Source organism: Macaca mulatta, chromosome 3 (assembly GCF_049350105.2).
Source record: "Macaca mulatta isolate MMU2019108-1 chromosome 3, T2T-MMU8v2.0, whole genome shotgun sequence".
In the NCBI taxonomy this organism is placed as follows: domain Eukaryota; kingdom Metazoa; phylum Chordata; class Mammalia; order Primates; family Cercopithecidae; genus Macaca; species Macaca mulatta.
Genome location: NC_133408.1, coordinates 170,588,064 through 170,611,236, shown reverse-complemented (window position 1 = coordinate 170,611,236; position 23,173 = coordinate 170,588,064). Strand labels below are relative to the sequence as shown.

The window sequence follows — 23,173 nt, the reverse complement described above, 5'->3', positions numbered from 1 at the left end:
AGCACATTTCAGAGGTCCTGGAGTAGGGAAGGAGGTGGCAGGTGCAGCTGCATGGTGGCCACTTCCATTTCAGAAGTCTTCTGGAATGTCTTTTTTCTTTCTTTCTTTCTTTCTTTTTTTTTTTTGAGACAGAGTCTTGCTCTGTTGCCCAGGCTGGAGTGCAGTAGCACGATCTCAGCTCACTGCAACCTCTGCCTCCCGGGTTCAAGCAATTCTCCTGCCACAGTTTCCCGAGTAGCTGAGATTATAGGTGCGTACCACCACGCCTGGCTGATTTTTACATTTTTAGTAGAGATGGGACTTTACCATGTTGGCCAGGCCGGTCTCAAACTCCATCTCCTGGAATCTCTTGATGAGCCCCTGTGAGGTTCCCCTGGCCAGGGCATCCCCCCAGGTTATTCAGGACAGACCTGTCCCCAAGAGACTGCCTGCCACTGCTGCTTCTTGTGAATGTCACTGTGAGGGGAATAAATAAGGATAAACCAGAAAAGCAAACTGTAAGAAATCTGAAACCAGTTGTCAGTTTTCAGGTGCCCAGGAGCATGACAATATGCCTAAGGGACCATAACAGGACTTGACATGGAGCTGGGTCTAAAGCAGATGACCTGGTGGCTGCAGCGTGTTCCACACAGGCGAGCATTGTGAGGCCAAAGGACTGGTGTTGAGCAGGATGAAAAGCACAGTGTTGGTTAATTCTAAAGAGTGAACCTGCAGGAAGAAATGAACTTCGGCCTTGGAGTGGGGGTGGGGCGGGGCTAGAAGGAAGAGAGGCTCGGAAGTGTGTTGTGTAAACGTGGTTCTGTTCCGTCTAATCTTTTACTACCTGTAGGGACAGGTGGATGCAGCAGAGCTGCTGGCAGGAAAGGTGGAGTTTTTTCAAGGTCACGGGTTAAGCAATAGAGTAGAGTATCTTTGCAGCTGCAAGAGGAGGTGCGAGCAGCTTGTTCACAAGGTGTATTTTGCAGGAGTTTCCCCTTACAAGATCTTATTTGCTTGAGAGTAGCGTTAGGGATTTCTGTGCCAACAGTTAGCTGGATCTCTGCGGTTGAATCGTTATCACCAATCTATAGTTAAAATAAGCATTTTAAAAAAAAAAAGGGAGTCTACTTTCAAAGTTTTCCCAAAGTGCCAGTCTGAAGCAGCTACCTTTAAAAGCTGTTCTTGAATAATAGGTTGCTATATCCTAGTCTGTAATCTTGGACTAATGTCTGAGGAAGGAAAAAAAAAAAAAAAGAATATTCTCTCTTTGTCCGATTAAGAAGTGGAGGTAGACAGCGATTCGACATGTTGTACGGGCGAGGCTGTGCTGAGCTTGCGTCTGGGACAATGACCAGACAGATGAAAAGAGAACTGAGAGATATTTTTAGCACATCAGGACTGCTTTGAAACATTGATTTTTTTCCATCTCCTCCCACCCCCCATAATTCCAGCAGGAGGGTTCAGTGGCAGGTGCTTTAATTCAGTGTGTAAACATCTTCTATATTACACACTAAAATATTCACGAGGAAAGGGAGTTGCTGATTTGAAGGCGTAGCTTTCAAACCCACGTCTGTGGGCTCGGTGGTCAGTGTCCCGCCACGCAGTCTGAAAGTGTGACGTGACCAAGGAGGATCCCCAGGAGGATCCTGTGTCTTCTGTGGCCAGGGACTACTCCTTTCCTCAGAGGAGCGGGTTCACAGGAAACCGGAGCAGGAGAATGCCTTTAGCCCCACTCCTGTTGGTCCTCGGTCCCTTCTCCTTTGATCAGGTGGTTCAAGCACGCCTTGAAGTTCCGGTGTTCAAACAACGTGACCTCTGCAATTAGGTTCTAACACTTGTCAGTGCCCAACTTAAACCACTAGCAATGTTAGTTAAAAACCTCAGGGAGGCTGGGCGCGGTAGCTCATGCCTGTAGTCCCAGCACTTTGGGAGGCCTAGGTGGGCAGATCACTTGAGGTCAAGAGTTTGACACCAGCCTAGCTAACATGGTGAAACTCTGTCTCTACTGAAAATACAAAAGTTAGCCAGGTGTGGTGGCAGGTGCCTGTAATCCCAGCTACTTGGGAGGCTGAGGCTGAGGCAGGAGAATCACTTGAACCCGGGAGGCAGAGGTTGCAGTAAGCTGAGATTGTGCCACTGCACTCCAGCCTGGGTGACAGAGCAAGACTCCGTCAAAAAAAAAAAAAACAAAAAACCACCTCAGGGGGCTGTAAATCAAGCACAACTGAAGCAAAGATAAAAACGGGCAGTCTCAGAATCACCTTTGAAGGTGGAAGGAAGGGCGTTTGTGTGTGGCAAGAAGAGTGTACATTCATACAAGGGTTTTTACTCCTCCTTTGAAAAGTCCTGCTTGGTGGCTGGCCAGTTTGTCATGCTTGGCTGCCCAAGCAAGTGGTGGCAGTTGGAGCACAGGAGAAAGCCGCAGGGGTTGAGGAAGAAGCGCTGGAGAGGGCGCCTCCACCTTTCGGCTGCCCCGACCTGTCTCCAGCCCCAGGGCATGTGGTTCTGGGCCGGGCACTGGCCCTCTCTCTGTGGACTGTACCAGGCAGCAGGTAGCGCACAAGCTCTGAGGTCAGGCTGCCTGGGCCTAAACTCCAGCTCTGCTCCTTGCTAGCATCTGGGCACATTCGAGTTACTTCATGCTTTGTGCCTCGGTTTCCTCACTGTGAAATGGGGATGGTAACAGGACCCTCGTCCCAGGACTGCTGTGTGGATTGAAGTGCCTGCAAGGGGATCTGTCTTTTCTGGGATCGCGGTGGATGCTGTGTGTTCCAGGTGAGGGAGTCTCTTGCTTTCTCCTACCTCTTGCAGCCGCTTTGCCTCTGAGTGGCAAACAGCAAGTGGCTGAAAATCACAATAAGCCCGTCAGAGAGTGGTGATAGGCCACAAGGCCACAGTGGGATGGGCTCTCCATGCCCTCACCTATGGAGCGGGATCAGGGCGTCCCTTCTTCCTGGGGTGCCCACATCATTCCCTTGGAAGTTTAGACGGCAGCCCTTGCCTTGCCAGACGCAGCGACGCCTCCCAGCTACACGTGGACTCTGCGGCCCAGCCTCCCTCAGATGTCCTGCGTTGCCTGAGGGAGACCAGGGGCCCTGGGGGGTGGCTGTCGCTGGCCTGGGGACGGGGTCCCCGCAGGTGTTAAGGGTTCTCAGCGGCATTCGCCAGCGTCAGGTCAGACTTAGCCATGGGGCCCGAACTCTCCACGAGTTGGTTCTTGTTGGGGATGATGCCCTTCATCGAACCCCTTGGTCCCCAGCCTGTATCGTCTCAATCTCTTCGCAGTTGTCAGAAGGCCCAGCCGCCACCCTGAAACAGCCCAAAGCTCTCTGAAGAGCACGAGCTTTTATGCTTCTCTCCCCGGATCAACTGACTTTTTCGTTGCTTCTGTGGAGGCTTTCTGTGGGAGAAAAGCGTGTTTATGGGGCAAGCTTAGAGAGCTCCGGTCCCCACGGTGGGATTTTTTGAGTGGCTCTGCCCACGTGGTGGTGAGCCCCAGTGAGGATGGGACGCATTTTCTGCTAGAATGGCAGTGCGAGGCTGCCACCTCGTGGCCAGCACGAGGCAGTGTGTGTCTCCCTTGCTGGAGCTTCTGGGTGAAATAAACTCATTTTAAAGGTCTTTAGTAAGGCCCTCACTCCCTCACTCTCTCAGTGTGCATATCACTCCAGCTCCAGGGCTTCACGCGTCTGTTGTGGCATCTCTCAAATCTGTACTTTGCCGTCTCTTTGACTCCAGAGTCACTACCTTCCAATAAGCCCTTCTGACTCCAGACCGATGCTTCTAAAGCATAGATGTCATTGTCTTTCCCTCTTTCATGGCTCCTCATTTTCCAGGTTCCAGCCCATGTCTCAGGAGGCTGCTGCACCCACTCCTCTGCCCCAGCCTGTGTCTGCGCACAGCTCTTCTCTCTTCCTTCTGGTTTCGTCTGGCTGACACCTGCTCATCCGAGAGTCATCTCAGATGCCACCTCCTCCAGGGATCCCCCGTATTAGATTAGCTTCCCTCTTCCCCATTCCTAGCTGACTTCTTTCATTATGCTTCAGATCCTTTTTTTTGGAAGAAAAAGAAAGAAAGGGAAGACAGACTGGCCAGAAGGAAGAGAGAGAAGGAGGGAGGGCATATCAGAGAATTCAACACACTGCGTTTTAACCAGGTACTTTTCTTCGTCTCCCACAAGGCATCAGAGTAGAGACTGCTTTTCATCTCTCTCTCCCTTGTGTAATAGCACAGTGTCTGGCAGATAACTGTTGCTTGCTAATTATTAGAAGGAAGAAAGGGAGGGAGAATAAAAGCCAGCATCACCATGCGTTCTTCCTAAGTGCGACGGATGTCAGAAAAGAACTCTGTTAGGCTCAAGGGGCCCTAGAGGAACGGCGCTGCGTGCTGGTTCAGATGGTAGCAAATGCTCTCACCTGCATTGACAGCACTTCTTCACCTCTTCTTTCTACCACCACAGCAACTGTCTCCCTCCAGCCCATCTTCCTGCTAAGTTCATCTTTTATGCAGCATAGCTTCAGTCACCTCCTTTCTTTATCAAAACACTTCGACAGAAGAGTTCCAAATGCCATTTAGCCGGGCCGTCCAGGGCCTCCACAGGATGACCCCAGCCCACCTAGTTTTCTACCACTCTTTATGTGTTTCCTAAGTACCATTCATTATTTTCGGACTTGGTATTTGCTGATGAATTTAATTACTTACTTGAGAGTGTGGCAAAAGCACATCCTAAAATTTCAATTAAAAGGAGTTTGATTGACCTGCTCTGAGTTTAAGGCACGTGCTGGTCACTGTGGGAGCCATTAAAGAAGGTATTGTTCTGTGGCCACCAGGAACGGATAGCCCAGCTGGGGACAAGACAAAAAAGCAGGAGGCATTAAGGAACAGAGAGCAGAAAGGAACATGTCACAAGTGCGCAATTAATCGCCAAATATATGGCTGAAGAAGGGGTGGTGATGAAACCAGATAACGTCTGTGAAAGTGCCTCTCCCCCATCAGACTCCCAGTTCCGAGCAGTCCCACAGTCGGCCCCTTCACAGGGCATAACCCTGTCATTCCACCTGAAACGTACACACTCGGCCTGTCCTGCAAAGCCCGTCGTGATAAGGCTTGCTTCTCCCAACCTCATGGGACCCCCGACCCTGGAACCCTGAGCTGCAGAGCTGGAGAGAATGCACTGTTGTTTAGTATACATGTTCCTTGAAACATTCCTCCCCATTTTCCTTTGGTGTTTAACCTGTTCTTCCCTTAAAATTCGGCTTTTCCTTTAAAATCCAGCCTGGAGCTCCCCAATGAAGACTTCTCTGGCGCTGCACGCAAAACTCACCACCTGCAGAGTCTCTGCTGTCCCTTGTCAAATACGTGTTTGTGACATCCACTGGAAGGCATCGGGCACGTTTCTGTCGTCTGTGTGACTGTGGACCTCTGCCGCAGGGGCCATGTCCTTTCCCTTTACAGTGACTGATGAGGTACACATTTTGTCAGTGTTTGTCACGGACTGAAACTTAACACATTAGAAAGGACAGCAAAGTCGGTTGACTCTAAATTGTTAAGGCACAAGCTCTGTGAGTTCAGAAGAGACATGTGCCAGAATCGGTCCCAGGAGGTTCTTAGAACCTACCAGTTCTAAGTAGGAATTCTTAGAATTGGAAGGTCAAAGCTTTGTACATGTGAAATAGATCAAACAATAAAAAGAATCCCATGTGGAATGGCGCAGTGTCTGTGGCTCCTGACGGCTCCCCCATTCTCTGCTCCAGGCAGCGGGAGGAGAAAGCCTGCGGAGTGGGGGCAGCGGAGACAGAACATCTTAGCCCGAGCAGAGGCTTTATCTAAGGAAGTAGAGCGAATGCTCTGAAGGTGGGTTGGACTTAGGTGGTAGAAAGGTTTCAAATGCACTCTGTTATCTTGTAGGTAGTGGCTGCCGTTTATTACTTTAGAAAATCATGGCGACTTCATCAAAGTGGTGTTTTAGAAAGATGATCCAGGGCTGTCTTTTCCCTTTGAGAGTGGGAGGTGCCCTGCGGCCCTACCTTCATTTTCTGTGATGGTATTCCCAGTGGTTTCCTCCCTGTGGCTGTGCGGCTTAGTGGTGAACCAAGAGGCTTAGGATGCAGGTGCAAAGCCCCTCTACTCTTTAATACCTCACCACAAGGTGCAGGATCTTTCCTTCTGTAAACAAAGGCTTTCCTTCTGGCACTGCCCTTGACCTGCTCGGAGCTGTTCTCTGATCCTTTGGGTCTCTCTGCCCTCGTGACTGGCAATGACCTGCTAGGCAGCAACCCCCATGCAGCAGGTGGTCCTCCGGAGCTGAGTCACCGCCCCGGGAACCGGGCCCCCGTGAGGCCATACAAGGCAGTCCCACGCCGGGCGGGTGTGAGTGGCCTCTCCACCTGGCCCCTGGGTCTGGGAGGGCTCTTTCAGTTTGACACAGAGAGCAAAGGAAACTCGGAGTTTTGGCAAAGCAGAAAAACGTTTTACCTGTGATCACAGTTATGGGCCTTGGTTAGTCATTTGATTTCAGCACACCAAAATTATCATTACATGAGACATGGAAAGGAAGGAAGAAAGCTTTTAAATGATGTTTTAAGATTCTGTTTGACCTGATGAATTAAGAGCGCTGAGAGGTAATATAACATGGAGAGATATCTAAGCCATTGATTGATATTGTAGGCAATGAACAAGTGAGGCTCAGATTATTTTTAAAAAATTTTTCATGGGCACTGATGGATGTTTAAAAAATTATGACGTGTTCTGTTCATTTCCAGAGAAGAGAAAAATGTAGTGTTGCTTTTGAAAGGAGGTTTTAAAAAAAAAAAAAAAAAAGTCTAGCTTATTCATTACACCAGTGAATAGCGATGACTTCAGTCTAAAAAGCAAGTTAACCATCATCTCTCTCCTTGCCTGGGAAAAGAAGCCTTTATCTAAGTAGCCACAAGATGGGCAGGGCTGACCACCCGGTCATTTCGGCTGATCAGGATTTTCCAAAAAACAAAAAGCTCTCTCTGTTTTCACAACTGAGTGACAACTCTTAGGAAATACTACCAGCTTACTCAGTTCGAGTAAGGCCATGGAGAAGTCTGGTGACAGTTAATCATTCAGTTGCCTGGATGCACATGTTACACGTGGCTAACGATGCTGTGACCACTGGGAGCTTTCAGAATTGGAGAAAACAGCATCATGTCTCTTGCTTTCTGAACACGGAATTTTTAACTTTTTTTTTTTTCTGGAGACAGAGTCTCGCTCTGTCACCCAGGCTGGAGTGCAGTGGCGTGATCTTGACTCACTGCAGCCTCCACCTCCCGGGTTCAAACAATTCTCCTGCCTCAGCCTCCCAAGTAGCTGGGATTACAAGCGCCCACCACCACGCCTGGCTAATTTCTGTATTTTTAGTAGAGATGGGGTTTTGCCGTGTTGGCCAAGATGGTGTTGAGCCCCTGGCCTCAGGTGATCCACCCACCTTGGCCTCCCAAAGTGCTGGGGTTACAGGCCTGAGCCACCACATTCCCAGCCAGAATTTTTTAAGTTAAAAAAAAAAAAAAAAGTTTCAGTGTTTGACCTTACCCATTATGTGCCCAGTTAGTTCTAGATCCGTGACAGCTTCCTTAAAAAAAAAAAAAAAAGAAAAAGAAAAAGGAAAAAAAAAACGACTGTCATTTTCTTGGGAAGCTTTTCTTGAGCTCTGCATGTGTATGCCTGTGTCTGGGGCATACACAAGGACTCCGGCAGGTCCACTGAACTCTACCACATAGTTGCCAGATACACTGTAAACTGTGACCTGGAAGTTGCGATTTACTCTTTTATTTTTCTGTTTACTTTGCATGAGTACTGTATGTATAAAAAAGCAGCCACATATGGATGGTCAAAGGGTTTCCTAGAAATATGGATAGTCAGAGGGCTTCCTAGAAATATGGATGGTCAAAGGTGTCCTAGTTTTTCAGGTAAATTCTAGAAACCAGAACCATATCCCAATTCCTGTAGCCTTGATTATTTCAGATCAATAGAAGCAGAATCCAAATGCATTTGGAGCTTAGAGGTCAATTGATTTGGAACCCATTCCAGTCCAAAGAATCTCTAGATTCATTGATTTTAGAGTATTGTTTAGGGGAAAAGGACTTTAAAAGTTGGGCGGGGGAGCTTTATTCTTTACTTTATAACCTGTGTGGGGTGGGAGAATTAACCTATTCTGGATAGAGGCTGCAAAATCCAGTTCTGGTGACCACACTAGAAAGATTAATGAGCACTTAGCACCAAATTAAATACCCACCCCCCACCTTTATGAAGTGGAGGTAATAGTACAAATGTGACAGCATTAAACATTGAAGCCATTAGAAGGAACTTGGGAAGTGCTCAGGCACCGATGAGTTAAAAACACAGACATCCAGTAAGTGAGTTCCCGCTGGGCACGGGTCTGTTTATCCTGCCTTTCTGAAGTCAGAGCCAACATTCTTAATGGTTTTGAATGATTCAGAATGTTTCTTTTTTGGCAGGGCCAGTTTCCACACATGGGCTTATGACTAAAGCCCCTTCGGTGAGGTCCAAAGCAGAAACCGGCCTCACACTTAATGTCGTATTTCAGAATCGTCTTATTTTAGAGCAAAAGGAAAACTATTAAATACAGCTTGCTTATTTCAGACACGAAGGGACGGAACCAGGGAGGCTTTGGTCAGCCAGAGGTCACAGGACTGGAGAGAGAGGCCAGCCCAAGGCAGACCTCTGGGTTCTGGGCCCAGCCCTCCCTCCTCTGCACCACACAGCTCCTGTCCAGACCTCGGAAGGAGGTTCCAGCGTGGCCTCGGTGTTCTGCTGGAGGAGGCAGCTTGCCCTTTGAGATCATTTAGAAAACGACTTGGGTCAGAAAGGAGAACTTCGTTTTTACAAAAGGAAACAAATCAGTTATTTGCCATAGACAGCTTTTGCAAAACATCCTTTGCCAGTGTCATGAATGTATTAGCTCTGGGACAGAAACAAGAATAATAACAGTTCTATCTACTATTCGCCAAAAGAAGAGACTTGATATACTTCTTTTTTTTTTTTTTTTTTGGATGAGAATTAACTTATGCCACACTAGTTCTTAATAAAACAAACTGAATCCTTACCGCAGGAGAAAGAATTGAGCAATGTTCTAAGAACATGCTGTACTCTTCGGGGCACTGAGTGAATGTAATATTTAGAAGATGCCCTTGAAGCTCACAAGTGCCTCTTGGGATGGAGTAAAGGGGGAGACACGGCGAGAGAACTCGGACAGAGAAGCTGTCCATGGGAGGAGAAGGCCTTGGGAAGAGCCATCGACTCACCCCCTTCCTGCTTGATTGAGGATTTTGGGGATCACAGATGCCATAGGAGAGAACCCATTTCTTCAAAGCCAGGAGGTAAACCGGCCCACCCCTGCTGTGCCCACCACACTACAGCCAGTAAGGGTTCTCCTCTGAACCTGAGCCACTGTCCCCGAGAGCCAGAAACCGGCCATGTGTGGCGTCCCCAGAAAAGGACATGAGCAGGTCCTCAGCCCTGCCACACACATTTGTCTAAGGAGAGAAAGCAAGTCAGCGAAATGCGATTTGCACCGAGATCTCTGCACCCAGGGAGCCCTCCTGTGGAGTCAATCCTATTTTTCCAGGTGGTGTTTAAATAGCTTCATGGATCACTTTTTTTTTTTTTTTAATTGATTATTACAAAACGTGTTTCCCCCCAAAGAATGTTATTTCCCCCCAAAGAATCAGTATTCAGTTAAGCAACTCCAGGATGATCTTTTAGTCGGAGGAGCTGTCTTTTGGTCCTAGTAACACTAAGTGCCATTTTTTCCTCTTCCAAGCCCATGGACACAATGTGGAGGAAAAATGATTCTATATTTAGCTTCTAGCATGATTTTGGAGATAAATGACAGCCACCTCCCAGACCCCCTCCCCAACACCTGTATTGCCTTATTGTTATTTTTATTTTTTTGAGACAGAGTCTCCCTCCGTCACCCAGACTGGAGTGCAGTGGTGTGATCTCTCAGCTCGGCTATTTTTGTACTTGTAGTAGAGACGGGGTTCCGCCGTGTTGGCCCGGCTGTTCTCGAACTCCTGACCTCAAGTGATCCACCTGTCTCGTCTTCCCAAAGTGCTAGGATTACAGGCATGAGCCACTGCGCTCCGCCTTGTCTTTATTTTTAAAGTAGGCAATTTATTTTATTTTAATTATGTGTGTGTGTGTGTATGACAGGGTCTCGCTCCGTTGCTGGAGTGCTGTGGCACCATCAAGGCTCACTGCAGCCTCAACCTCCTGGGCTCAAGTGATCCTCCTGCCTCAGCCTCCCAAGTAGCTGGGACTACAAACACTACCACGCCCCGCTACTTTTTAAATTTTTTGTAGAGAGACAGGGTCCTGCTGTGTTGCCCAGGCTAGTGTCAAACTCATGGCCTCAAGTGATCTTCCAGCCTTGGCCTCCCAAAGTGCTGGGATTACAGGTGTGAGCCATCATGCCCAGCCCAGTTTATTTTAAAAAGAGCTACTGGTTGGGTGCAGTGGCTCACGCCTGTAATCCTAACACTCTGGGAGGCCCAGGCAAGTGGATCACCTGAGATCAGGAGTTTGAGACCAGCCTGGCCAACATAGTGAAATCCCATCTCTACTAAAAATTAGCTAGGTGTGGTGGCGCATACCTGTAGTCCAGCTACTCGGGAGGCTGAGGCAGGAGAATCACTTGAACCTGGGAGGCGGAGCTTACAGTGAGCTGAGATTGTGCCACTGCCCTCCAGCCTGGATGACAGAGCGAGACTGTCTCAAAAAAAAAGAAAAAGCTACTGAAGAGCAGAGTTTCGCTGTGTTAAGACCCCCATGCATCCATAATGGCCTTCCCTCAGATCTCTCTTCCAGGGAGCTAGGGCTGTCTACACATGCTCCGTAGAAACAAATGCACATTTCCTACACGGGAGTGAAATGGAGAATCATTGTGGTGATAGTTTAACTGAAATCTACTTTGGATTTTTTTTCTTCCCTGTTTTATTTGTTTAAAAAAATCATAATCCGGCAAATGCATCAAATGAAAGCTGTGGGTACAGTTCTAACAGAAAATCACACAGTAAGCTGGGACAATGGAACAGAAAGCAGTGGGTATTGTTTTCTTCTTAAGATTTTTATATTCACATTGGATGAGAATGTCTCCTAACCCTCCCCTTGCTGCTGTTTTTGGGATGGGTACCTTACTCATGGCCTCCATACATAGAGGGAGCAGATTCAGGACAGAGGCTTTGCACGCTCCTGAGTCCCTCCTAAGCAAGCACTCCCTTCCCTGCTCCTCATGCTAGATTTTCTGCGCACTTGCAGTCATATGGAAACTGTCTTCCTTCTTAGCTGTGCGTGGGAAAGTCACCCCAGTGTTTCACCTGCAGTGTGAGTGTCATTTGGGGTCCCACGCCATGATCCTCTTCCTTTTGACTTCTGAAGTTGGGGTCAGGGAAAGGGACTCATTTTGAGCCAAAGGGCATTTTAAGGGTATCATTTCATATATTCACTGTCTCCAGCCAACACTGCACTCTAGACAAATGGGTACCTTTATGTCCCATTTATTAAGACATCCTGCAAAAGGGGCTCCTGGCCCCTGTGGGAAGCTTGAAAGGAACAGACCATATCCTGTTTCTTTTTGCTCCTACCTCTGTGGGGAATCCTTATTCTGACCCCAAAGTCTGGTGCCATACCTGTGGGTCCCTGCATCTCCTAGAATTCCGCCTATGCTAGTGTTTAGCCCGTGTAATAACAGTTTTCTGTCCACAGGGCTGTATCCCCTCCGGCTTGTAAACTCCGTGAAGACTGGCCCCAGGTCTCACTCGCTCCTGTCCACAGCAGTGCTTTCCACATGTTAGGTCTTAACAAACATCTGTTTCTTCTACTCTTCATAAAATTCACGTTTCTTCTCACCCCCTGCCATCCCTGATCCCAGCTAACTTTCACCCTGTGTGCGGGGGTGGGGGATCGACATTTGGGCTCCACCCCCACACGCCTGCTGGCCTGTCATCTCAGATCCCTGGTGGTGGGACATCTACTGTGGCTCTGCCCCATCCCCCACTGTCTTCACCCCTGCCACCTCTGGCATGGTTTTACTGTCCCCTCCCTGGAGTTCTCCCTTTCTCCCCTGCCCAGGCTGCCCCCGCTGGAAAGCCCAGCTCAGGCCCCTGGCCCTATGAAGCCTCTCCTGACTGAATAATCCATCAGCCTGCCCTGAGCTCATCTGGTCCCCAGTGACGACTGTGCTCTCCACCAGCAGGACACACCGGAGCACTTTCTCTGTCCCTGCGAGTTGGACTCCATTCCACAGTTAGGTCCTGGGTCACAGACAGACATTTCACATCCCCTCCTCGGTATTCTCCAGCAGTGTGCAGCACAGTGCAGGCTCCTAGGAGGCAGCTGGTGGATATCTACCCATGATTTTAAGAGGTCTGTCTTGACCAGGAGTGTCGAGAAGTGACCTGTGTCTCTGAAGCATTGCTGCTGGTTAGTCCCTCGCGGAAGAAGTGACATGTCCCTCCTGTGTCTGGCTCACGGGGACCGGCGCCTCCCATGTTTGCCCCTGCCGTGCCCTGTGGTTTCCTTTGACACCCTCTGTCATTGTCTATTTTTATGTTGTAAAATCCAGTGGGATTCACCTCTCCAATTTGCTCCCATGTCCTCCTGGTAAATTGTAAACGCGGTGAATCAATGATGAGTAATCAGTAGGCAGAAATGGAATTTCCTGGTCCCAGTTTCAGATCGTATCTGTCTTTCCCCAGACTCCTAACTTCTTGTTGGGACATCCCTTGGTCTGGCCCTTCCCTCCAGAGGAGCCCCCAGACCCACCCACAGCCTTGATTTACTGATGCCTAATCTTATTTTAGTTTTTCACACCAGTTTTAACAATTCGATTGTATAGATCTTCTGGAAATTTTACCCCAAAATGTTAGCTGTTCCATCCCCTCACAGGGGAATGTGGTGGGGGGGGGGTTAACATGTTGAAAATCTAGGTATCATGTGTTTTATTTGAGTTAGCTGTGTTTTCACAACAACTCCGAGAGTTAACATTATCATTTCTACTTAATAAATTTAAAAACACACACACACACACACAAAAACTAAAGCCCCAAAAGGATTGAACAGCTTGCCAAGGCTGTGTAACAAGTGAAATCTGAATCCAGGTCTGTATGATCCCAAAGCTTAAGCTGCTGCCCGTCTTCCTATTCCCAGTTCAAACGTGCCTTGAAATGGGAGCTCACTTGATAGCACTTGGCTTTTAAACGGCTACGTACGTGTAAGTTCCTTCACTCAAATATGCTGGGGCTCAGGAGGAGAGGCAGAGAGAAGGAAAAGGTATTGATTGATCGATTGGATTCTAAGAAGAGATAGAGATAAGCTTCTAAGACCTTTCAGGCCCCAGAGTGTGACTGTTGAGCACCTAGGAAGTCCTCACTTGCCCCTTGACTTCCTGCCGGAGCCTCGGGAATCGCATCAGTGCAGCGTGCTCGCTGGCTGGGCTGGAACTTGCTGCTCTCCTCTGCCGTGGCAGGCTGGCTTCTGCCCCTAGATTGGAACTGCCAAGGGCTGCTATAGAAGGGACAGACTTCCAGTGCTCACCGGGGAGCCAGAGGTATCCTGGGAAGCTGAAAATGCATTTGTCAAGCTCAGGTCTTCACAGCTGAGAAACCCCGTCACTAACCCGCAGTTTTCTTGACCAAAACTTTAAGTGCTCTGTTTTTCCCATCTGTAAATAATGTTCATACATCTAAATCCTCGGAGGTTGCAGGGACAGTGGCTAGAAAGCCCCCACATTATCTAGAGGAGTGACGGAGGGATGAAAGAAGCATGCTCTATAATTAGGTTTTATTACACGCTTTTTAAGGTTAACTGAAGGGCTTCCCAGCAGCTCCCCCAGCCACTTTTTCAAATACTGAAAGCTTCCAGAAAGCAGCAGACCGGGGTTCCTCACAATCTGACACAGACCTCAGTTACTGTTGAAAAGTGAAAGAGGGCCGGGCACGGTGGCTCACACCTATAATCCCAGCACTTTGGGAGGCCAAGGTGGGCGGATCACCTGAGGTCAGGAGGTCAAGACCAGCCTGGCCAACATGGCAAAACCCCATCTGTATTAAAAATACAAAAATTAGCCGGGTGTAGTGGCGCACGCCTAAAACTCCAGCTACTTGGGAGGCTGAGGCATGAGAATCGCTTGAACCCAGGAGGCAGAGGTTACAATGAGCCGAGATCATGCCGCTGCACTCCAGCCTGGGTGACAGAGTGAGACTCTCTATCTCAAGAAAAAAAAATGAAAGAGCTCTTGTCTGACACTGGTTTCTATCCTCATTTTTATAATCAGACAATTTTGGAAACATGCTATTATGATAGTGTTTAAATATTCCCGAATTCTGTGTGTTCGGTAGCTTCAGGTTGGTTTGATTCTTGCTTTACCCCAGTGCCTCTTCCTTCCCATCTGCGCTTCTCAGCTTGGTTTTTTAGATGTATTTTTCTGTTGTAGGACAGTATTGAAGGGCTTTTTCTGACCATTTCTTTTACTGGCCAACCTCCTCTTGGATTTTAATCTCAGTTCTCAAGAATCTTCCCAACATACCCTGTTCCTGTGCTACTATCATCTTGAGAGCTTCCTAGTCACTGAAGAGCATGTTCAGTAGCCCCTGGCTTAAAGAGCCCACCTGCCAATCACAGACCACCTGCCAATCACAGACCATTGTCTTGACCATTCAGCTCCGACCCACACATCTGGGCCACATCATCCCACTGGCCAGTAAGCCTGGGGAATGCTCCGTGGCCTCAGCTGTGTTCAGGTTCCTCAGTGGAGCTGTAATCAACTTAGAAATTGCAATTGGTTGGTAACTTGACAGAGCTTTCTTCATCAGACTGCTGAGTCATGCAGCCTCTTGCTGGGTAAAATGTGTTTTGAGATGTAATCCCCTATAAGGATCCCCCCTTGGAGCTACTGTGAAGGCGCTCCCAGCTTCCCTAGCAGGTCGCATCAGGGGGACGACTGAAGGATTTACTTGAACAATCAGTTTTCAGAAATGAAGACGACCTTACGACCTTGGCTTCTCTCTTCTGATGCAGCTGAAAGATGCATTTCGTCTGTAAAGTTAGACCAGGTAGGAGAGAATGTGAGGCGGTTTCCGTTCTTCTCAGTTGCCCTCCACCTGATTCGGAAGCCGTCACAGACTGTCCGTGCAGACTGGCGCTCCCCTCTGCAGGCCTTCTGCAGCCTGTACTGCTACAGCACGAGGCTGCAGAATCAGCTGTGAAAACAGAAGCCACCTTCCGTCTCCTGTGCGGGATCCTTGCCTGCCTTTCTTCTGTGATTGGATCTATAGGCTTAGACTGTGTTTTATTTCCTAAAACATCTTGCTGAGCAAACCTTGCTGCTCTGCCTCATGTTAGCGGTTTCCTTAGCAACGGCCACACCTCGCGTTTTCTCCCGCACAGAGAGCACCAGCATGAGGGGGCATGTGTTGCTCGCTGTACAGGAACTTTCCCAACCTGTGTGCAGGAAGGAGAAGGTGCTTTCTATTTCTCGTTTTTAAAAATGCCTCTGTTGGTGACACTGGTGGAGAAACGTGCTTACAAGAAAACAACTGACTTTTTCTTCTGCTGTTACTCTAGGAGATTTCCTAGGAGCTCACACTGTCATTTAAATTCCAGGTGCAAGTCTTCCGAACAAATGCCTCCTGAGGATTTGTGTGCCTGGAAAATATCTGTGAACAGATTGCTTTTACACCTCCGTAAGTAGAGGCTTCTGCTTGTAAGTCAACCTCAAGGGAATTTTGTTTTATTTTGTACCTGGATGATTCCTCACTACATTTTTCTTTTTCTTTTTTGAGGTAGGGTTTTGCTGTGTTGCCCAGGCTGGAGTACAGTGGTGTGATCACGACTCGCTGCGGCCTCAACCTCCCAGGCTCAAGTGATCCTCCCACCTCAGCCTCCCAAGTAGCTGGGACCACAGGCGTGCACCACCACGCCTGGCTGATTTTTTACAATTTATTTTGTAGAGGCAGAGAGTCTCCCTGTGTTGCCCTGGTTTCAAACACTTGGGCCAAGTGATTCTCTGCCTCAACCTCTTAAAGTGCTGGGATTACAGGTGTGAGCCACCATGCCTGACAAGCCCGATAATTTTTTTTAAATGGTCATTTTGACCATTTGATCTCTACTCTTTTTCTCTCAACCACCCAACTCCCAATTTACTAATTTACTGTCAAAAAGAGTCTATAACATGAACTCCTGCTTAAAAACAAGGATACAGATCCCATATTCAGGTCTTAGAATGGGAAGAGGAGAAGGCAGTTGAAAATATTAAATGTATGTATTTCAGTAAATCCAGTTGGAGATGCCATTTCAGCTTCGCAGTCAGTTACTCTAGAATGTGTCCATGTACGGCAAAGCATGTGACAGCAGGATCTCTGCACCCTCTCCATTTACCAGCTGTGCTGGATCTCTTAGCCACATCTCTGTTTATAATGTGCTCATGGAAAACTATTGTGTTACTTTTATTATCATAGCTAACATTTACTGAATATTTACATTGTGCTAACATCGGTTCAGATGGCTTCATCATATTTACCTGATTTAATCCTCACAACCACCTTATGTGCTAGGTCCAGTTATTACCATCTTTTTTTTTTTTTTTTTTTTGAGATGGAGGTTCACTCTGTCACCAGGCATGCAGTGGCGCGATTTAGGCTCACTGTTGCAACCTCCGCCTCCCAGGTTCAAGCGATTCTCCTGCCTCAGTCTCCCAAGTAGCTGGGACTACAGGCACATGCCACCATGCCCAGCTAATTTTTGTATTTTCAGAGATGGGATTTCACCATGTTGGCCAGGATGGTCTCAATCTCTTGACCTCGTGATCCACCCATTTCAGCCTCCCAAAGTGCTGGGATTACAGGTGTGAGCCACCGCACCCGGCCTATTAACCTCATTTTACAGACGAGACTGAGGCACAGAGAGTTAAAGTGATTTGTGCAGGGTTGTGTGAGGAGCTGGTGGCAGAGCTTGGCATTCTGGCTCTGGAGTGTGCATTTGGTCATCTCACCATACAGTGTCATAGAAATAGGAAACTGGAGAAGATAAACTGTCGGGCTGTATTTTGGAGTCAGTATTTTAACACTGTCATAATCTGAAGCATGACCTGTGGGACTCATCACTGTGCTCTTTGACTTGAACTTCTTTAAGGTTAGTGGGAAAATGAGGCTTTAGAGAAGGACAGGACTGGCTTAAGGTCACACTGCATGTCGGAAGTGTGGTGGAGGGTCCAGGTCTTCTGACCATTCAGTACAAGCCAAATGGTGCTAATTTCTAATTTTTCTCCCTTTCTCTTGGTGAGTTATTTGGTGCTACTTCTACTCCTCAGGACCAAAGCTGGCTTTCACGGTTTACTCATGTACTTACTGATGAAACCCTGAAACTTGGAGCCAGTGACTGTTCAGAGGTCCCTATGAAGATGCGCTGAAGGGTGTAAAGGATGGAGCAGTAAAGAGTGCTGGCTGAATCCCTGGGCTGGGAATCAGGCATGTTGGAGTTTGAGTCCTGGTCTGCCACTCCAGCTCTGTGACCAAGAGGAAGTCATGTACCCTTTCTAAGTCTCTAGCCCATCTTCTGAAAGACGAAGATGCTACCACCAACCATGTTAGCGGTTGTGAATGCCAACAAAGTCCATGTGAAGCACACAGCAGTGGCTGCCGTGGACTAAGTGTTCCCAAGATGGAAGCTATGACAATTTCACAGAGTACTCTTCCCATCATTTTCCAGTTCATTTTGGCCTTTTCCCTCGAAATCACTCCAGTGTTCTGAGCCAGCTGATAAGACACCAAACATTCATATAGTGCTTTAAAAGTGACCCACTGTTTTTATAAACGCATTACATATGACCCTAACAACCACTGCAATATAGAAATTCGCATCTCCATTCTCCAGATCAGGAAACTGAAACTCGGAAAAATTAAATGATTTGCCCAGGATCACATAGCTAGTAAGCAGCCCAGCCAGATCCTGTGTTAACTTGTTCATCCACTTCCTATAAGAAAACATCCATTCAAGGCATGTGGGGCAACAAAGAAAGACTTAGAGCTGTGTGGCCCCTCGTCAGGACAGGGCCAGCTGCACCTATAGTCCGGCTGGAATACGCGACTTAGGACTATTGTGTCCCATGTCCCAAACACTTTGAAGCCACATCTTAAAGAAGTGTCCTGCTCAGATGCAGTTCTCCTTGTGAAATCCGCAGGCCCCAAGGGAAGTGACTTTAATCCAGTTTGCTCATGCAAGAACAGACTGGCATTTCACATCCAGGAAAACAGTGGATTTGTACTGTTCAGCTTTTGCCATGCAAGGAGTTCCTGGTGTCATTTATCAATTTACATCTCAGGCTCCAGCTTCACTATCAGATTTGGAAGAAAAAAGTTACAAAGAAAAGGCAGCGTGCTGAGAAACAGCAGAAGCGCGACAGTACAGACTGGGTTTTGAGATGGAGACACATTCTCATGGCTCGTGGGCTGAGACACACCGAGAAAGGATTTTCTTCTTGAAAGATGATTGTTTTAATGCTGGAGATGGAGAGTTTTGACAATTTTAAGTGCATGTTCTGTGTGTAAGAGTCATTACATTTTTTTTTTTCTTTCAGATGTTGCCATGCCTTAAAATTGCTGATGATTAAAATAGAACATCCTGAGTTACAGAAATTCAGCCCTACCGTATCCTGGCCTAAAAATACAGAACAATCACATTGATTGTTGGAAATGAGAGGCTAGGGAGGGTTGGAAACATGCTAATGTTTACTGAGTGAAATCTTTCCTTCTCAGTAGAGTTGCCCTTGCAGCTGAAAGTCACTGAAAGACTCAACAAAATCAGCGGATCCCACTTGCTCTCACTCTCTTCTCGTTTGCATGACCTGGAAAGAGAATGAATGAGCCCTTTTAAATTTATCAACTGGTTTTCTTCCATCTCCTTCCTAGTAAGCCATGGGGGTTTTTGCTGTTAACTGGGTAGCCAGTCTCTTCATGCAGACTTGTTTTCAGGAAACTAGCCTCTTGCTTCATGTGAAAACAGGGACCCAACTCAAGATGCCTATCACAGTGTGTTCTGTTGCATCACAGTTGCATCTCCAGCTTCAATACTCAAGTTGGGACTGTTGTGTTCTGATGTCTCGAACATTTCAAAGCTACATCCTTAAAGAAATGTCAGGCTTAGGTAGAATTCTTCTTGTGAAATCCTCAAAGCCCAGGGGAAGTGACCTTAAGCCAGTTTGCTGGCTTTTCATGTCACAGAAAATAATCGACTGCCACTACTCAGCTCTTGCCACACCTGGTGTGGTCACTACTTGCCAACTCAGCACCCCACTTTCTCCCCAAGGACATAAAAGCAGTGTGGGAAGATATACCAAATGACCTTGTCACACGGGGCTAATATGAAGAGCCCATAGATGCAAAATAATATACCTTTATTCTTCTGATTTTTTTTTTTTTTTTTTTTTTTTTTGAGACAGAGTCTCACTCTGTCACCCAGGCTGGAATCCAGTGGTGCAATCTTGGCTCACTGCAACCTCTGCCACCCGGGTTCAGGCAATTCTCCTGCCTCAGCCTCCCGAGTAGCTAGGATTACAAGCACCTGCCACTACACCCAGCTAATTTTTGTATTTTTAGTAGAGACAGGGTTTTTACCTTCTTGGCCAGGCTGGTTTTGAACTCCTGACCTCGTGATCCACCTGCCTCGGCCTCCCAAAGTGCTGAGATTACAGGCGTGAGCCACCGCGCCCAGCCTTTTATTCTGGGAGGGAGTCTGATTGTATCGCCCAGGCTAGAGTGCAGTGGCATGATCTTGGCTCACTGCAACCTCTGCCTCCCTGGTTCAAGTGATTCTCCTGCCTTGGCTTCCTGAGTAGCTGGGATTGCAGGCATGCGTGGCCACCATGCCCGGCTAATTTTTTTTTTTGAAACACAGTCTTGCTCTGTCGCCCAGGCTGGAGTGCAATGGCACAATCTCAGCTCACTGCAACATCTGCCTACTGGGTTCAAGGAACTCTCCTGCCTCAGCCTCGGCCTCACTACAGGCATGTGCCACCAAGCCCGGCTAATTTTTTTTTTTTTTTTTTGTATTTTTTTGGTAGAGATGGGGTTTCACCATGTTGGCCAGGCTGGTCTCAAACTTCTGACCTCAAGTGATCTGCCTGCCTCAGCCTCCCAAAATGCTGGGATTACAGGTACAAGCCACCACGCTCAGCCTTCTGCTGAATTTCTGAGAAGCATACATAAAGACAATGTAAAAAACTTAGCATATTTGTTTGGCCCTGCTAAGGTCATGGTTGAATATATACTGTGTGTGACGTATTTGGTATATGAGATGTATATGATCTTATCAGACATAAGTAAAAGAAAGAAATTCATCTTCAGGAAAAATTTTCCCCATAACTGAAGTGTCAATCATTTGAAAAACTTCTGGGCAGTAGGCAAACACTGCAACGAGTTATTTATCAAAAATAAGCAGACTTTGGAGTTTTGTGACTAATGAGAATAATCTGGCTGCTGCTTTTGTACTTCAGTCACTGATACTGCGAATTACACTAGCATGTACAGAAGGAGCAGGGGGTCCCTAAAGGAATCACAGAATTAGTGAAACCATTATTTTAAACTTGTAGTGATTCTTCTGTCCTGGCACTTTTCCCAGTTTTGGTGCTTAAGTTTACTATCCACTTGAAATGTGTCACTGCCTGTCACTTCACAAAGTATGTGCCTTTCATTGCAGTCAACAAGCTGTTTACATCTTTGATGAAATGATTGCCACACATCTCCATAGCCCTGGTGTTCTATTCCTTTATTCACAGAGATTTTTTTAAAAACTAGCCTAGCAGCAATAGGTATGTGCTGTGGATGCTTCTCCATGATAAAGGATGAGTTTGTGCTGGGATCTCCTTATGAAGAGATAACTGGCCAAGCCCATGAGGAACAAGCATGTTATGGTAATCAGAAGGTAAGCAGCCTGCAGTGCACCTCCTGACTGACTAGCACTGAACCCACTTGGAATCATCAACCACAGGCACACGGTAATTGGATGTTCTTCTAATACACATAGCGAGATTGTAAAATGAGGATGATATATGAGGAAAGTCAGAAGGAGAAACTAAAGTTCAGTTCTTAAATATAAACCAAGGGAACAGACTAAGTGAATGGTACAGCCAGAATTAGAGCCTGTTTTTTACAAGGTGGTATGTCATGATAAGCCAAAGAAAAGGTTGGGTAGTGTTTTGAGGTTAAAAGAGACCAGTCTTAGTGAATCAACCTTGATGCAATCTGGGTTTGAAAAAACTATTAAAAACCTTTTGTTTGGAGAAAGTGGGAGAAGTTGGATGTGGAATGGATATTTGGGGGTACTAAGGAATTGTTTATTTTCTTAGGTATGGTAAGATTTTGTGGTCATGTAGAAGAGTGTCTTCATTTTATAGAATGACCTCATTATTTAAAGACATTCTGAAGTAGGAGCAGTGTATGTATGGGTGGTTGTCAATTTACTTTCAAACAATACAGCAAAAAATACACATCTATATTACATACAGATAACTAAAGCAAAATATGGCAAAAGGAATAGTTATTGAATTTAGATAGTATGCATTTAGGAATTATTTCAAATTTAATGTATAAATTTTTTTATAACAGTTTATAAAAACAGTGCACACCCCTTTAGTTAGGTGGCCTGGGTACATGAAATATCTTCTTGGATGCCTAGAACACAAAAAGGGATGACAACAGGCCACCTAATAAGATGATATCAAGAACTATACTGTGAGGGGGAAAAAGAACTGTTGCAAAAAATAATTTGCCAAGGAGAACTCAGAGTACAAAGCCTTACCTTTGGAGTGGAGGGAAGGAGAGTCTTAAGTAAAGCTCACAAAAACCTCTAACTCACTCATAGATGCAGTCTAAGGAATTCATTCCAGAAGTGACATTAGCATCTCATTAGTGCCATTATGTGACTTGGCCTCTGAGTTAGTCTATTTTCTTCCCTAGACCCCAAAATCTCAGTAATCCTTTGGATCAAACAAAGTTATCTCCAGGTGAAAATCATAGGTTTAGGAAAGCATTTTTCTTCCACTCCTACCGAGCACTTACTTGCTTGGTCCTATTTGCATGTCCGATGGACGGTTCTCCAGCGCCACTGCTGGTCATCCTCCGCCTGCCTGGGTACTTGATCCCAGGATGCCTCTGACTTCTCCTGCCTTTACCCAAGCAAAGGATTTTCCTTGTCTTCCCACCCAAGAGTGACGGGGTTGACATGTGCCCTTGCCTCTAAATGATAAAGCTGAACCTTTGGGCAACTTAAGAATAAGGGGAGTCCCAGGCATGGTCCCCCATCAATAACAAATTCAGTGGCATCACTGTATGAATAGATGAAATTTGCCAAAGCTCTGTTTAGACCATTAAGTAACTCACTCACAACTAGGTTTCAACTTTTCCTTTCTAGGTTGTCTTGGGTTTATGGTAAGAGAGCATTATGAAGAAAAAAATAGATCCTAAAGCTTCTTCAGGAAGCTGGTTTCATATGGTGGTTTAGATTTAAATAGTGATTGTCTAGCACCATTTGAAATCAGTGTTCTTGGGGGAGACCAGCTGCGCCGCACTGCCAACAGCAAAAGAAATGAGTGGGACAGCTCGGAAGTATTTGAAAGCAACAGCAGGACGGCTGTAAGAACCTGCCTCACGTAGCTGACCCCTTCCTCACCCCTTCCAACAGTGGTGGCATATATCACAAATGGCAGTCAGGTCTCTGCAGTGGCAGATCCAACCAACTGTGATCGAAAGTTTTCCAAAAATAAGTTGTGTCTGTATTGAACGTGAACAGACTTTCTTCTTGTCATTATTCTCTAACAATACAGTATAACAATTATTTGCATAGCATTTGCATTGCATTAAATATAAGTAATCTAGAGACGATTTAAAGTATATGGGAGGATGTGTGTAGGTTGTATGCAAATACTACACCATTTTCTATCAGAGACTTGAGCATCTGTGGATTTTGGTATCCACGGGGCTTTCTGGAACCAATCCCTCAAGGATACTAAGGGATGAATGTAATTGTACAGGATATCGCATTGTTGGAATTTTATACTTCTTTGTGGAATAAACCTATAGCACTTAATGGATAGTACAGACTCATTCCATCATGCCTGGGTTAAAGGGCCCAATGTATGCTGGATTTAGTAAGGTTT

General features: G+C 46.7%; 1 protein-coding gene, 1 long non-coding RNA gene and 1 other non-coding gene across 11 annotated transcripts in view; 2 read left to right on the top strand and 1 right to left on the bottom strand.

The window, feature by feature from the left end:
- LOC708686 (uncharacterized) overlaps positions 1-23,173 on the top strand; it is a 255,606-nt gene that overhangs the window by 207,449 nt on the left and 24,984 nt on the right. For 5 of the 9 annotated variants that reach the window (XR_013415564.1, XR_013415563.1, XM_077997354.1 and 2 more), the window contains one exon: positions 15,628-15,707. Coding sequence is in view for 6 of the 9 variants with exons in the window: in XM_077997354.1 (XP_077853480.1) it covers positions 15,628-15,707 (80 nt within the window). In the remaining 3 variants the exon portion in view is untranslated. Of the gene's footprint in view, positions 1-15,627; positions 15,708-17,305; positions 18,657-22,428; positions 22,600-23,173 lie in introns of those variants that run through there. The other 4 variants (XR_013415567.1, XM_077997357.1, XM_077997358.1 and 1 more) reach the window with 4 other exon arrangements.
- Positions 151-7,622, bottom strand: LOC144339950 (uncharacterized). Its single transcript, XR_013415578.1, has 2 exons — positions 7,433-7,622; positions 151-1,888 (listed from the first exon to the last, which is right to left on the bottom strand). It is a non-coding gene; the product is annotated as an uncharacterized LOC144339950 (long non-coding RNA).
- Positions 22,487-22,567, top strand: MIR29B-1 (microRNA mir-29b-1). The gene has a single exon (NR_032378.1). It is a non-coding gene; the product is annotated as a microRNA mir-29b-1 (primary transcript).